The following is a 16,766-nucleotide window of genomic DNA, read 5'->3' on the forward strand; positions in this document are numbered from 1 at the left end:
AGAAACACGTTGTTTCATGTTTTCATTGTGGCAGGGGCTTCTCATCACCCAAAGCCGCCTTTGCAAATCAGGATTGGAATTTGTAATTGGTGGGTGAGTGCAAGTTTTAAAACAATATGGGTACCTTGTCACAGTTTTAAACCTGCATGGTTAAATGTTCATTTGTGCTCACCTCTTATAAGGGTCTGATTATTTATTGTCCCCAACCAATCAGAATCACTGCATGTGTGTCGCCCAAAAACAAAGTTTTAGGAACATTAAACTTGGAGCAGAGAAAGCAAACAAATAGTAAATAAGTTACATTGACCTCCAACTACCTTCAGTGTTCAATGTTCAGAATCAGTGTTCAGCTGTACTATAAAGCTGCGAGCAAACGCTCATATTTGCATTTCATTTACACCGTTTTTCATAGTGCCGTGGGACTCTGTTACGTTAAAGGCTTAATGATTAATGGTCCATCTGTGACAAGCATTCTTTAAAAGCACAATTCTATAAGGGGAGGCGTTCATCTGGCATTAATGATATATTATAATTAGGTTTTGGCACCAAGTTGTTACAGATGTTTCCTAGGAGGAACAAACATACTCTGCACAAAAGTCATGGAAACCTACAGGAATCGTTCTGCATGCAGGAACCATTTACAGTCTAATACTTTTTGCAATGAATGTGGTGCATCACTACATTCAAACTGATCAGTTTCGCAGGAGTAAATTGGCCACTGGAGTTCTTAACATTAATTTTCCAGTCTGGACAGAAGGGATCAGACCTTAGAGCATTCACAGGCATTTTACACACTTACCTGGATCTTTCTCCTTATTGCACATCCAACTTTGCGTCATTGATTCACACTAGTGGAAATCACTGGCAGACTACTCAAAAAAAGGATGAAAATCTATTTAGATGTGCTACCCTGCCCTCTTTACCCACACATAGTTAGAAAGAAGCAGAAAGTTGAAACGCAAGAATTTATGGAATATGTGGGGCTTAGTGATTTAATGTTGTTCATATCTGAGTGACACGTGTAAAGAGTAAGGGGACCCCTATTCTGGAAACCATTACATACGATTTTAACAGGAAACACAACAGATATCACATGAAGGAACAGACACCTTGTCAATGGGAGTATTATTCTGAGGCAAAGTGGAACTCATTAACTAGCAGCATATTAGATAAGAGACATGTGACAATAAATATTCGATTCATAAAAAGATACTGAAGTATCACCAGGGCCTCTTTAGGAGATGCTGCTATTGAAGGCATTATCTGTGTAACTCGAACATAATTGCAATCTCAGGGCCATTAAATTGCTGATCTCCATGGGTTGATGGCTGTTTTATGGTTAGTTGCCAGACAAATTTACATTGTACTGCTTTCTATATACAGATAAAGTACTTTTTATGGTGTTCCTCCTACATGTTTCATTTTTCTCTTAAAAGGCCAGTTTTTATTATAGTCCAATAAACCTATAAACTACAACCTAAGCCTCAGAAATCTGGATAATAAATCTACTGATAAGTATTTATTGCAAAGATTAGATTTTCACAGATTTTCATTAGATTTTCTTGGTTCGCTGTTAACCCAGACAGCAGTTTATAATGCCTTTTCATAAAAGCCAACATGAAAGTCAATAAACCTGAGAAACAGAAACCCGTTATGTCACTACTGGAGTAATGGCGTTATAAGTCATATAATTAGCCACCGGCAGTTTTGTTTTTGTTAGTAATATTCAGCATAAAAAGCATCAGACCGTTTAATTCCAAAAGCGCATCACCAAAGACAATTAAAACAGAAGACCTTTAATCCAATTTCACACTACCAGACCTATTAAACTCCCGGGATTAAGGTTAAGATTCTTTCATTATGAAGCAAGCATCATGACCCAGTTTATTTTGATGCCTTTCAGCAATTGACTTCAATGTATCTAAAAGGTAATTAGCAAAATTCCCCTTTCATCTGCTGACACTTTGACAGATCTGTCTTATTAACACCTCTGTCTGATGTTACTGTTGGAGTCTAGTGCGGTGAAAGTCATTTGTAGACTGGGAAAGGAATAAGACTAGATTCAGGACAGGCACGTATGGTTTTAAAGCAGGCGTGTCAAACTCAAGGCCCGCGGGCCGAATAGGGTCCCCCAATGGTTTTAATCCAGCCCCTGCAAAGGTGGTGTATCAACTACAATTGAAAACTACAATTCCCATCTGCCCTTGCGAGGCATGAGGTAGGGTTTTAACAGCCAATCATAGGCTGAGTTACTGTCCGCGCTCCTGTGCTTTCAGTGATCTGCAATAAACTCAACTCAAAATACCCAAGAAAAGAAAAATCGACAAGGAAGGTAGAGTGTTTCAGGAAAGGTGGGAGTGGGAATATCCCTTTGTGGAGCAGAGTTTAAAACCTGCATGCCTCGTTTGTAAGGAGAGTTTAGCCAGGATTAAATAATTCAATATATGGCAGCACTACGAGAAGTACTGGGTGTTTGGAGAGAGAGCAGATGCTGCACAAAGTGGCTGAATTAAAAACATAAACTACAGCAAACCATGTGTAGCAGGTGGCTACAGTTTAAGACTAATAGGGTTTCTCAGTTTGATGCATTGCTCCCTAATTTCAAACGGTGTCTTAATTGACTAATTGTCAAGTTATTGCTGTTTAAACTTGCTGTTATTTTAAGCGAGAGACGCTGTACACGGGGCCTCTAGCAGTGCTGGTTTCTGCTGTTGCTGGTAAGCCTGGCTGCATCGCCTAAGTATTGTATTATATTCTGTTAAATCACATGTATATACTAGGATCGTGGCTGTTTGCACGAGGTCAATGTTTTATTCTCTTTAGTGATGTTAAGCAGTCGCTGTTTTCACACTTGGGTTGTTTCAGTTATTGGTTTTGTTTTTTACTTTGCACTATTTTGTTGTTCTTTTGTATTTGTACTGGTGTTTGGTTCACGTATGGTTATATTGTATGGTCTTATATTGTGATTAGTTTGTTCTGTTTAAACTAGTTTATCTTGTAAACTAGGTAACTATTTGTCACACATGCAGAAGCTTGTTACTGCTCAACCAACATCAAAAAAGCTAATGTGACTCATGAAAGGGTATTACTGATCTTTTCAAACGATACGAAAACAATCTCTAGGAATTCACTGTATCGTAAACCTCCTCTAGTGCCAATACAGCAAGCATCTTAGAGGCCACTAAAGGATGGACATGTCCAACTATGATAAATACACATAAAGGGCAATAATCCTGCTTAAATTCCACTTAAATTTCACCCACACACTTCCCTATCGGCTTTATGCTGACGGATACAGAAAGGGGCACCAGTACATCATAACAATGTATTGATAGGAGTTATATGCATTGAGAATCACAGAGAGGAACACTATGAACAATGACTTTAAATGGAAAACGCATGATACCAGAACCAAGGTAGATTCTACTGCAGGTTTTGCAAAGAACCTGCACTTAACATGTGTAGACACTTTGTCTGCAGAGAAACAAAACAAAAGGCCAAGCTTAGATGCTCTCATTGCCAACAACGTTTGGGTAACAATGTTCAGTGGCTGATTTTCTAAATGTATTTTGTTCGGTTTGGACCTTTCATTGGGAATACCTGGTAGGGCATTTCCACCTCTGTCATGGTCTTCTCTCTTGTGACTCCACTCTGCATGAGTCTGGCTTCCTCTTCCTGTTTAAACCAGAAGGTACAGGAAGTACAGGTCACATGACTTCCCCATCCACCAATCTGATAAACTGAGCAATTTAGATAGCATCTGGGACTAACACCTAAATGCCTTTCACTCCACAAGGATCAGAGATCCTATAATTGAGCAAGTAATTGGCTTAATAGACCTATAATGTGTTCCCAATCTCTAATAATTTAGGGCAGTTGTTTCTCAAACTTCTCAAACTGGTCCAGGAACCACCCTTTGGGAACAACTGATTTAGGGGGAGATGTTGCTGTGACTTTCTGTTAGACTCCTTCCCAACAACATTTTGGTTTTAAATCTCCCCTTTTCAGTTCACAAAACCCAAAACACACACAAAAAAAGTTCACTTTCCTTCCAGCAAATTCTCCCTTGTCAGCTCTGACGGCAGATACTTTTCCAAAGAGGCAGATTTCAAGTCTGTACTGTTCACTGGCATGGATTCCTAAAATCTATCAATACAGTACCCATCACTGAGCTCCTGCAAGCAAGTTTTGACTGGAGGGGGGGGGGAAAAGCACACAGAGGAGCAGAATCTATACAATTTACAATAAACTATAAAACAAAAAAATGCATGAGTCAACTCGCACACAACAACAGAAAGTACATTTTTTAATGATTTAGAAAGAGCAGTGGAGAGAGAGCCAAGAATTACAAAGAGATTGGAAAAAAAAAAACCTGAAAGAGATGAGCGTAATTGTGCCCTATAGCTAACAGAACCATAGGCCTCTACCAGCATTTTTCAATCATTGAACATGATGTGGGAATCAACTCAGAGATAGTGTCCGACAAATTTTTGTAACAGCCATAAAGAAACAGGTTTTAATAACAACTCGGGTTTCAACAACAGTAATAAAAACTGACCCTGAACTTTAAAACCCAGTCATTCCTGCCTAGAAAGTTTTAAAAATGATTACAAAAGTGTTCATTTGGTTTACTGTAATTATCCATGCAAATGCACTTCAGCACAGTCCTTGTTTCCTTGAATAGAATGCTATTAAATATAAATATAGTTATAAATAACTTAATTAAAAACTTGAGATTCTCCTATGGATTTGCTTTAAACCTTTAAACCTTCCAATCTGGAACCACTCTGAATGCAGTCAGTCTTAGTAGTCAACTAGAAACTCGGCACAGGAATATGTTTACTCAGGTCTGACATTCCAGTGTGCTTCATGTTCTGGTAAATCAGTCAATGAGAGCAAAAACAGTTATTGAAATACAGCCCCATTAATTTCCCATTATTTAAAAAAAATGTCCTGCAAAATGTATTTAATGCGTCATGCATTCATATTAGTTCCTCGACTATCTGAGACATCTGTAAGAAACTCGTGTGATTTCATAAGTCAGCTGTTGTGCTACAGCGGGCTCTGGTGGTGACAGGTGATATGTTTATTAATATACACACAGCTAGGCCACATGATATGCAATGGCATTTGTGTGAGCACAACCCTTACAGTCTGTCCACAAGAACCTGGATATTTACAATGCAAAGATTCCAGTGCCTTCCAAAAAGATCCAAAAATCACATTGACACCACAGTTTACATTTCTGTCTATTTTCCTTTGTAAATATCTATTGAATTTCCCCTCCTTGAGACTTGCTACTTGGTTTTTAAGGTAACTGGACTAGAACAAAATGGCTGTTTAATCTGAAATGTGTTCATAATTTCCAGTATCAACATAGTTTCATAATTCTACAGCATCTATATCTTATTTTAGTTGAATTCCAGGATCTACTTCTCCTTTTATTGTTATGTATAGGTAGTTTTAGAACACTTTTTTACAGTTTTTATTGAAATGTATGCAGTTTAATATCTCAATGTACTCTGAAATTAAAGCATAGAACAAATAAAGAATTGGAGTTTAACTAAATTTAACCCCTTAAGTGGACAAACCCCTCTGGTACCCTTAAAATGGCACAACATTTGTGTGCTTCTATTTAATCCCATGTGTACTCTTCACTCTTGTGGTGTTTGCTAAGTGTTTGATATCCCATGAAAGCTGAGACTCTAACGATTGTTTTTTATTCCCCCTCCGCATTCTGAAATGGGGGGTGGGAGGATACTTGGTTTGAGTAGGAATACAAAATCTCAGAAGATATTGACAATCGTGACATATTCTGGAACCAGACAGTCTACTGATCAACACAAGACCATCCACATTTTGGTAGAAGCAACACACACCCGTAGAGAGCTCAAAATGTCAAGATGGCAAACTTTAATACACAACGATTTTACATAATTGGATCTGAACTTCTTTGTGTTTAATAGGACATCAAATATCTGTGATCGTCTGAATATAAACCATCTGTTTATCACCTGGGCTGTGAATGATGGTGGGCGACACAGAAACTGTAAATTGGATGTGTTTGAGAATGAAATTTGCTGGTAGCCAAGAGAATAAGCTTTCAAACGATGTGCGCATTGTAGGAATACAGTGTAACTTCTATGCACAGGAGCTGAGGGTAACACTGCCAAATAATGCTTAAGAGGGTGTAGTTACACAGTATATAACTCTGAAATGTACATTATTTTTCAAGTTTTTGGTAACCTAAACTTTTTTTTTAACCGGCAGTTTAACGCTTACCTTTGTACCATTTCAGGTTATTCACTGGACTTAAATTTCAATAAAATGGGGGTGTTCGAAAACTTTTGACCAGTAGTGTACATAGAGAGAGAGAGATGAATAACGTTTCATAGTTCCAGGTAAGATTATACTGGGATTGTATTTGTGAGTCTTGGGCAATGAAGTCAGGTCATGAATAATAAGGATGTTAGTTCAGATCACACCACTGAAAGACAGCTGTACATGGAGTATACAGATACTTTGCTTACACAAACAAACAAAACAAAAAAAACACATTAAAGTCTTAAGTAGAAATCCTTTATTCCATTACAAAATAGTTGTAATGGTGGTTAATAGCTTTTAAAATCCTTTCAATGAACAAGCAAACATGGTCTTATTTAAAATAAACATTTTCACCACATTTACAGCACACTGTTTATACACAACATATAGTGGTTCATAGAAACAGACCAGATTGAAAACCTGCTGACAGACGTTTGGATAATCTGAACACAAACGCACTCTGTGTAAAGCCTATTACCAGTGACAGTTTATCAGAATACAAAAACCTTATAGTAAATAGACAATAATCCAGAAGAAAATGAAAGCCTTTATGTGTTAAAGAAGCACTGAAACTCTAGAACCATTTTGATCTATGTTGGGAATTTGGCTTTGAATCTGGTGTCACTCTTGATCGCTACTATTGTCATCAGTCACCTATAATACTCTACTATAATGCCTTGCTATATGCCAAGTCAGTTGTATTGTGTGGGGTTATTGTGTAAACGGGTCCATTTGTTGAAAACAGTCAAAGGCTTTATTCTTTCATTTCTGTCGAATAAAGTGTCTGATGTTAGCACAAGGGGGTGCTGTGTCACTTCTGTTAAGCGGAGAGCAAGCTCTTCAGAAGGTAATTCCTCTTACAGTCCAACTAAGAGATCTTCACTCAGATCCCACCTGAGAATAGGGTAGTTGGGTTTATGTTTTGTTGTTCATTAGATTTGTTGTATTTATTTGATGGGGGCAGAACATTAAATTAGTGATTGCATATATAATAAATAAAATAGATTCTGCTTCAGGTATAAAAGTACAAACAGTTACATGTTGGCTTTCACTATACAAGCATTTCATTTCAGTGCATTAGTATGGACACCTTGCGGTCGATCGTCCGTTCTCTGCGCAACGCGGCATGTGGGAGCTTTATGCTTTCCAGTCACACACATCGGCCACATGATTTCCCGACAAGAGGCAGACCGCTTCATTTAGCAGTCCAACACAATGTGTTTGACTTTATTTTGACTATCGCCAGTAAAAGTCCTCCACTTAGATAGGTGTTAGTTTGCTGTGTCACCAACCCAACCACCATCCCAACCAACCCAACATGGTTTTGTCCTTGAGCCACGTCTGGAAGGGTCATTGCTCTAAAGGAGGAGGCACACGGCCGATGGGTTGTGCTTCTCTATGGCCGTGTTGCGCCTACAACGCCTCCCGGACACGCACTCGTTGGGACACATGGCGAAGTAGCCCACGGCCTCCACGGACCTGCGCTTCAGGATGCGGTGCAGAAGGATGCGGTACGCTCCCGTGATGGGGCTGCGGGAGTCTCCACAATTGTTGTTCTGGAGGTGGGCCTCTGTGATCCCCAGGTACGTCAGGGCACTCTTCACCTCCTGCTCCTCCTGCCCAAGGGGTAGGGGCTGGGTCAGGTAGGTGGGGGTGAGGTGGAAAGAGGGGTAAGGCTGGGGGAATTCAACGCCATTCAACCAGGTGCAACTCATGATCTGGGAAAGGGAAGTCCGGTCGGCAGGGACAGCTCTCAGCATGCCCTTGATAACCTGCTGGCAGGCCTCCGAGACGTAGGCTGGGATGGCGTACGAGCCCTGCAGGATGCATCGCTTGAGCCGGCCCAGGTTGTCAGCATTGAAGGGCATGGTGGCTGTGACCATGAAGTACAGCAGGACTCCCAGGGCCCAGATGTCCACATAGCGCCCGACATAGCCCTTCTCCTTAAGGAGCTCGGGGGCGGCGTACGGCGGAGAGCCGCAACATGTGTAAAGGACTTCGGTGGGGCTGCAGACTGTGCTGAAGCCGAAATCGCCGATCTTGATGCAGTAGCTGGTCGTGTAGAAAATATTCTCAGCTTTCAGATCCCTGTGTACAATATTGTTGTCGTGCTGTAAAAACAATCGGAAAACGAAAACGGGAATCATTACTTTGCACAGTACTGAGCAAACTGAGTAGAACTTCCTTACACTATCAAGAAATGCAAGTTGGGTCTTTTGAAACATGCAGACGTAGGTCAAATTATTAGAGCAGGGGTGGCTAACCCTGGTCCTGGAGAGCCACAGGGTCTGCAGGTTTTTGTTTTATCCAGATCGTTAACTGCTTAATTGAACCAATTATGGGTCTTAATTAGGCAAAATGTCCCTGTGTTCAAGATATCCATTGATTGGTAATTAAGAGAGACCTGGAAATCCTGCAGGATTGCGGCTCCCCAGGACGAGGGTTAGCCACCCCTGTATTAGAGCATTTGGGCAAACTAACACGAGTGGCATTGATGCAGAAATAATTTGAACTTCCAAGTCCCTCTGGATAAATCCTTGCTTTGAGTTACAGAAGAGGTAGAAGAAAAACACTTTTCTCACCATGTGCTTGACTGCCGAGATGACCTGAGCAAAGATGAGCCTGCTCTCCAGGTCTGACAGTCGCCCCTTGGTGGTGATCCGGGAGAAGAGCTCCCCTCCGCTGGCGTACTCCATCACCAGGTGCAGCCTCTTCAGTGTCTCCAGCACCTCATACAGACGGACAATGTTCGGGTGCGACAGTCTCTCCATGCAGGAGATCTCGGATGCAAACAGACTCTGCGATTTCTTATCCAGGCGGGTTTTGTCCAGGATTTTGATAGCAACCCTTTCTGGGGGACACAAGCAAGAGAGGAAAGGCAGTCAGCAAACAGGTTTTTGTCGTGGCCCACATCTTCTCGCTTATCCTACAAAATGCAAAATAGTTGCCCTTACTGTTTGCCTTACTGGCTTTCCTTCTTTTTGTAGCCCTTGATGATTTTAGTCTAAAAAGACCCATTGCCAAAATATATGTCCCACTACACAATGAGAATGAGCTGGGTCTTGAACCAGTAACAAACACTTTTGCCTTGATCTCTGCACCACCTTACCAGTTCACAGGTGTCAACAGCAGGCCATTGTCCACTTACACCCCCACAACACCGGCAAAGCCTGACTGAAATTTCAAACTAAACTAATTAGCCATAAAGAATAAAGAAGAAGGAAAGGACTTGACACCAATAACTCAACATCAGCACAGTTGCACATACTGTCAGCATGTGATTTCAGATTGAGACTGAGTAGAAGTGTCAGCTGGTTTTATTTAAGGTTGAGCAATTTTTTCCCCCTCTGCCTATATTCATGTAAACGGTGAGCATATAGCTGTGTAAAACACCTGGTTAATGTCTTTTCAAGGGAACTGAGGTGTGCCTTTGATGTCTAACATGGGCCGTGAAGAGATTTGGAAGCATGCGTTCTTGTCAAGCCCAAGCATAGCACAGTAGCAAAGCAGCCAAAAACGCTTTACTCAAGGTTACAAAGTTCAGACAGATTTAAGGTAGCAAAAGGAAAATTCTGGGCTGGATCGGCAGAAGTCTAGGATCTTTCTGCTGCAGCAGTTTCTTCAGGAATTGTCCAATTCAATGAACTAAGCTTATTACAGGCTCTTATTAAGTACTTAAGTCACAGGGGAGCCCTTGGAAAAGCCAAAGATTTTGTTAGCCTATATGGTCCTATGGATGATTTAATCACTAAGAATGTATGAGAATATCCAGCTTATACATTGAACACAGTTGAAGTTGGGAACTCAGTAAATGGGTTCAAAACTGCCTGATAAATAAATGATACAGAAGAATACATCAGTTCAAAAATGTGATGTATTCATCTGCATCATGAGGCAATACCTATCAACATGTCCAAAAACAGCAAGGGTCTTACCTTTGGTCAGCGCATGGATTCCCAGTTTGACATGGGAGAAGTTACCAGTGCCAATCTCCCCTCGCAGCTCGTAAAAGCCAATCCGTCGCCCGAGGGTCATCTCATTGATCACACGTTCATTGTGGGTCATGTCATAGACGACCTTCTCGAAGGCTGTGTGCAACACCGGACGTTCCTCTGGCTGGTCTTTCTGCTGCTGCTGGGGTAGCAGGATTGGCTTCAGGCACAGTGCCTCTTTAATGGTGTCCCTCTCGTCCTTCCTCTCCTTCGCCCGGCGATCCTCCACACGCCTGATCCGTGGAGAGACGTCTCTGTACCGTGGATGCATCCCCTCGCGAGCTTTAGCCCCTGTAACAAAGTGGTGGGAAACAGAGGTTGGAGAGAAAGTTGCAAATTGAAAGTCAGATCCTTCCCTTAGTTTTTAATTATTGACAGGGTTTCCAAAACCTGCTCCTGGAACCACACCCACCTGAAAGGCAGAGTGTATGGGATTTTGTTTTATTGTTTTTATTCAGATGGTCGTATCATCTCCGCCATATTTTGGAGTAGAGGATGTTACAGTTATTTGTTAATTGAGTCTACCTTTGCTGGATTTTGGACATAGTCTCATTAACATTTACAAAAATGTTGGCAGGTGTTTGTTTTGATTTATGTTTCTTTTAACATCTTCAAACTACATAAATTCAATCAACTTGCCTGAGACTAGGACTAAAATTCAACAAACTCACCCTACATTAACGTTGTGTGAGTTAAACCAGGAAGCCAGGGAAACTCTCAAAGAGCAGGCATGTTCTCATTGGCCACTTCATTGGTCATGTCAAAGTAATACTTGCACTGCCTAAAATAATCGTACAGAATATTAAAATGGTCATTATAAACCCCCGCAGATTTACATTTGAAGAATGCCTGCCCAGCATCCCAGAATCCACTGAAGACACAAAGCAGGCTGTCCTCTACTCACAGAGAACCTTTCCCTTGCCAGTCCTCACACTCTTCCTCCTGGTCATGTTGGGATGGCTGTGGAACATTGTAAGATCTCCTTGCCCTCTCTGGCTCTGCGAAAAAGGCAAAAAGCTCTGCTCTTCAGAGTGTTGCATTGCGCATCTGCAGACACAGCCAGATCTTCAGTTCTTAAACCTCTTCAAAAAAGGATCAGCCCAGTCACTTAGTTCTCAGAGACCCCTCACACCGCCACAATCTTCCTTGGATAGACGATAGCCGTGAGCGATGTGTCTCGTGACAGCAGGAATACTTCTGATGAAGGGCTTTGGGTTCACAACAGAAGGAAGACTTCTCAGCTACAGTCCCACTGTCCCTGCAGAGCGATGTCTTAGAACAGCCTCTCCACAGCTGACCTGGGTTTTACAGCTTGTTGTGTTCCAGTCCCCCTTATGAAGTTATCACTAAGCGCCTGGGATCCTTGGACTTCAATCCATCTAATCCTGCTGGTAGACTGCATTCAGACAGATTGAGATCTAAAGAGGTGGCAGTTTTATTCATCAGACTGCAACCTCTGTCAAAATCACAGGTAGAGCAATGAGATTAGCCTGGTGCCCTGCTTTACACAACCACCCTGAGCCCTCTGTGGGGTTGGGAATGAGAGCTGTCTGGAGGGAAAGCCTTACGCATAATTTGGCAGAAAGTGGGGCATGTAAACAAGAACGCCTTAAATACCTTGGGTCCAAATGTGAGTGTTGCATATTTCACAGATTTGCAAGATTTAAATACAGATATACTGTGACTCAAAAATTCTGTCAATGTTGTTAATATACTCAATTATCTTTGCGAATATCACTTTAGATGTGTAACAGATTCACGGCACACATATTTTAAGAAACACCTGAAGCAACAAATACCAGAGAAATGCCAATGACACAGATGACTCCTCACAATGATGTTCGCACTAACTTCTTTACAGAACACGAAGTTGATAAAAACAAAAAGGTTATGTGATATAAAAGGCTGCCAAATGATTTAGTCAAGTAATCCCATCTAATCTTGCGATTAAAAAATGTAATCTTAGTTAATCCCAGGTTTTAATCACCTATATTTTTAAAAAGTACATTATCATATACAAATCTTGCTCATTTTAATGAGCATTTAAAGTAATGAAATTGATATTGAACATGTATGCATTATAGTGAACTAAAAATCCAATCAAAAACATGTTCAGAGACTAGAAAAATATGAATAATTAAAAGAATGGTGAAAATTGGAACTTCAGCATTAAAATAATCCGAATTAGTAGCTAGCAGTTGACGTCGATGAATTGGTAGCACTATAACAATTATTTATTCAAGGACTTGCAGTTAGTATTATTCTTTCAGTTGTATAAACTCACAGGTAATTTTGAAAAAGGGTATGTGGTTTGCTCATGCCAAGTAAAGCAAAACTACAGTTTGAGCAATCATGGCCAAAATGTACAGCATGTCATATACCTGAACTGTGTGCATGCAGCAGAAGAAATAACTCAAATGATGATTATATTCCTCCATAAAGTGATTAGATGCAGCTAGTATGAATAAATCGATATCAGAAAATGACAGTCTGGTTTGAACAAAAAGTGTGACCACAGAAGCCACCTCTCCTCCACATAAAACCATGTTATAAAGAGACAATATTAAAGTGAATAATATTAAGTACAATGTTAAAGTGTCCCAACATAGTTCCTTGTATTAAAACATCTCTCCAAATCTGACCACTCTAAGCATCACTACTGGACCTTTCATATGGGCGGTCAGATGGCAGATCTCCCCGCGATTAGCAGGCTTTCCCTTTCAGCAGACTCAACACTCCGGGCCGGGATTACCAGAGATGGCCCGGTGAGAATTTACACAAACGACCTTCCCGAGGTCGGCGGTTGAGAGACAGACAGACCCCAAACCCCAGTCTTAATTACAAAATGGCCCCGTGCCAAAACTCTGCCCAAAGTACATCTTCTTTGGCCGGGCGTGTGGTCTGACACTGACCTGCGCAAGCGGGTTGGTACTAAAGAGACTAAGCATTGTCCGGTTAAGTAAGTAGACTGTCCATAGCTGTATGCCACTGTGCTGAACTGTAATCAAATAAATATCTGATGCACACGATTGACAAGCTATAAGGGACGGGGTAAAGTAGAAGGGCAGATGGATGTACTATTAAAATCCAATCATGCTTTTAATGATTTCCCTTAAAATTGATTTAGAGCATATGACCCCTCCAGTAATCATGAATAAATGGGTACATCATCCCAGTCACAGGTTAATTTCAGTAGGGGTTATATATCAATCGAGGGACATCGAATGTATTATTGTGAAGCAGGAAATGCAAATAAATGAAAATGTAGACCATCCATTTCTCCATAATACTGTAAGATAGACATTCTCCAGCACAATCTGATGTGACTAAGATCCTATCAGATGAGCCCCAGTGATTCGTATTCCTTATCCCACTGCAGCATCTACACTAGATCTGCCAACAGTTCAGTCAGTAATGGAATTAGGAAACACAGGCGCTTGGAAAATCAATAAAGCCATTAGCACTGCTATAGAGGGCAATGGGATGAAGAAACCATTTAGTCATGGAGGGATGACATAATACAATAGGTACAAGCATTGGAAACACACGGAAATACAGATCCCAGATTTGTTCTATGTCAGATTATTGGTAATTATAATTTTTTGCTATCAAACCCTCCTTAATCTGCTCTACAAACACCTGGATAGATCTAAATGCCATGCCATGGTCTTATTTTTATAAACTATCATCTTTTAATGCAGATTGAACTATTTCAAAACTTTTTTACATAGCCTTCATTGAAAGCTTTTTTACATTGTGTATGCTCTGTTGGTTTGGCAACTTAAATGTTTCTCAGAGATGCATGCTGAATAATTCTCAGTAAAATTCTGGGTGCCAAACAAGTGCCTCTATAACATCCGGGCCCTGGCTAAGGTCGACAAACTGTTGTCAAACCCACAACACCCCCTCTTTAACGACTTACAGGACGTCGCCTCTGGGCACCTCACACTAAGAGCAATAGGTCAAGAAACTTGACTCTACTGTTACTCTGTTTAACAAACAAACATAAATTATGATCCAAAAACATGCCATATTTATATATTATTTATGTATTTGTCTATTTATTATCTAGATATTTAAATGTGAAATAAAATTGGATTATATTTATATTTTGCTAGTGATTGACTGTATGTGTGTCTATATATATATATATATATATATATATATATATATATATATATATATATATATATATATAATTGTTATCTAGATATTAATTGATGTAATAGTCCTATCTCCCTTTGTACCATGTCATTGTTGTTGTCAAAAACAATTTATCCTTTGGGATAATAAAGTTAATCTAATCAAGTCTAAACGTGCACGTTTTATCATTGTTCTGTTGGTTTGTTTACATGCCTTTTATTGTGTGGCTTGATGGGAGTTGTTGACGTGTTAACTGCTATTCAACATTAATAAGGACTCACTCTTGTGTACTGGAATAGGTGCAAATATATATTTTACCATGCCCCAGATAATTTTTATCTCTTCTCGCATCATTACAGAAAGGCTGGTAATGCCCTGTCCTTTCACTCTACTGGATGAAGAGACATTACTTTCCACTGGCAAATGATGTCATTGCACGTTAGGATTATAGGCCTGTAATTAGACATTCAAATCAAGGTTATCTCTGGTTATTAGGCTATAAATACCAGTGTCAGGGAACAGCAAGTGTTACCCATATAAACCTATGAATTGAAAAGTGCTGCCAATGGTCAAATTAATTAAAGTGGAAAAACTAATTAAAGGAGGAATTAATGTGGGCCCCATCACAATATCAAGGATTAGACACTAAGCTGTAGCCTGACTCATGCCCACTAAGCAAATAACACTAAAGTTTTTTTAATAAAACAAAATCACCAGTCTATATTAAATATGTTAAACCATGTGAGTAAAAGAAAAACAGATACGGATCTGTATGTCACCCACAGCTACGCTCCCAGTTTCCTTGTGCTATATGCACTCACACACATTTATCACAATTTGCCAGTTATAATATTCACTACAGTTGAGGGCCACAGTTTATGCACATTTTATATCTACTTTAAATTTCTAAAGACCTGTAAAAAGGTTAATGTAAACTGCTTACGACAAATATTACTTCAATTATATCATTGGAAGTTCAAAGGGAGTTGAAAAAACACAAGTACATACAAATTCAAAGAGATTTCTTACCTGTTAGATGAGATCTCAGGACCACGTTTGCCGCACTGACAAAGAACTGCACGTGTTTACACACACTATAAAGAGTAACCCTAAGCACGTGCACATATCATACCTCTGTGGAATCCTATTAACAGCTTGTAAGTATTAATACCTCTTAGCCATATAGCCTGCTAATACTGCACACAGTCAGACAGCCTATAAGTATGAACATTTTAAAGCTTTATAAACATGGCAAGTTGTTTTGTTTTCTCTCCGGGGATAGAGAAATTAATTTGATCTTAAAATATTATGCCGTATTGTATAGGATGAGATAGTTCTTAAAAAGGTGCATCTTCTGCATTATCTCCTCTGTGACAGTGTGGATCATGGGGAGATCAGACATGCTCAGAGGTCATGTATTTCAGCTACAATCCATTTAAATATATGTAATGCACCGGCCCTTTAAGAGATGCAGGTCATTCAAAACTAAGAGGGAGTACAACAATTGGAATTAAACAATAATTCAGATTTAATTTTAGCAGTAACACATTGAGGGTTGGCGTGGGCTCCAAAAATAATGAGCAAAAAGGGAAACCCTGGCACTAGTTCGGTGTGGAAAGCTTGATTCTGTTTTTCTGCATAGCAAACATTACAAAAATGCAGTTATTCTGAAGCTTCTAATTAAATGAATGTAATAATGTTAAAGTGTTAAGTATATACGGTGCCTTTTTAAGATCACATAAGATCAGAAGATACCTGATTACATTAGACTAACTCAGTGGTTCCAACCAAGCTCCAACCATTAATTTAATTAATAATTTACTTAATTTAACTTTTTTATTGGGGCACTGATAGAAAGTTGGTTCATTAATAAGATAATGAGTTCCTTCCATTTTATACTTAACTTAAAACCCCTACTGTTTAAAATTATGAAAAGGCCATGGTTTAGGAAATTATGAATAAATTAAATGTTCAATTAACAAATTGAGAGAACAAAAAACAGCTGGGTAAAGGGTTCTCCAGGACTAGGATTGCACTGGTCTAACTGGAAGTTTAAGAGAAAGCGCAAAGGTGAATACAAAGGTCGTGTTCTTGTAGCGCACATTTCCGCAGTTCTGCGCAGATATGCAGAATCCCACCGTTCCCATTGGTGGAGCCGCGCAGAACTGCGGACATCTGCGCCACACGAACGCCACCAAATATCAACATATTAGACACTGCGGAGGCGGGGCCTGTAATGGCGGGAGAATAGTAATCACAATCCTGATTCACGAAGGGACAATACGTCATATTCGTAATCGATCGTCC

The 16,766-nt window shown here is 39.9% G+C and overlaps 1 protein-coding gene across 1 annotated transcript; it reads right to left on the reverse strand.

The window, feature by feature from the left end:
* Positions 1–6,557: 6,557 nt before the first annotated feature.
* On the reverse strand, positions 6,558–11,642 carry LOC136718332 (serine/threonine-protein kinase NIM1). The gene is made up of 4 exons (XM_066696029.1): positions 11,221–11,642; positions 10,260–10,607; positions 8,907–9,175; positions 6,558–8,435 (listed from the first exon to the last, which is right to left on the reverse strand). The coding sequence occupies exons 1-4, from the start codon at positions 11,354–11,356 to the stop codon at positions 7,683–7,685; spliced, it is 1,506 nt and encodes a 501-aa protein (XP_066552126.1). The 5' UTR covers positions 11,357–11,642; the 3' UTR covers positions 6,558–7,682.
* Between the last annotated feature and the right edge of the window lie 5,124 nt (positions 11,643–16,766).

This window comes from Amia ocellicauda, chromosome 22 (assembly GCF_036373705.1).
Source record: "Amia ocellicauda isolate fAmiCal2 chromosome 22, fAmiCal2.hap1, whole genome shotgun sequence".
Lineage (NCBI taxonomy): Eukaryota > Metazoa > Chordata > Actinopteri > Amiiformes > Amiidae > Amia > Amia ocellicauda.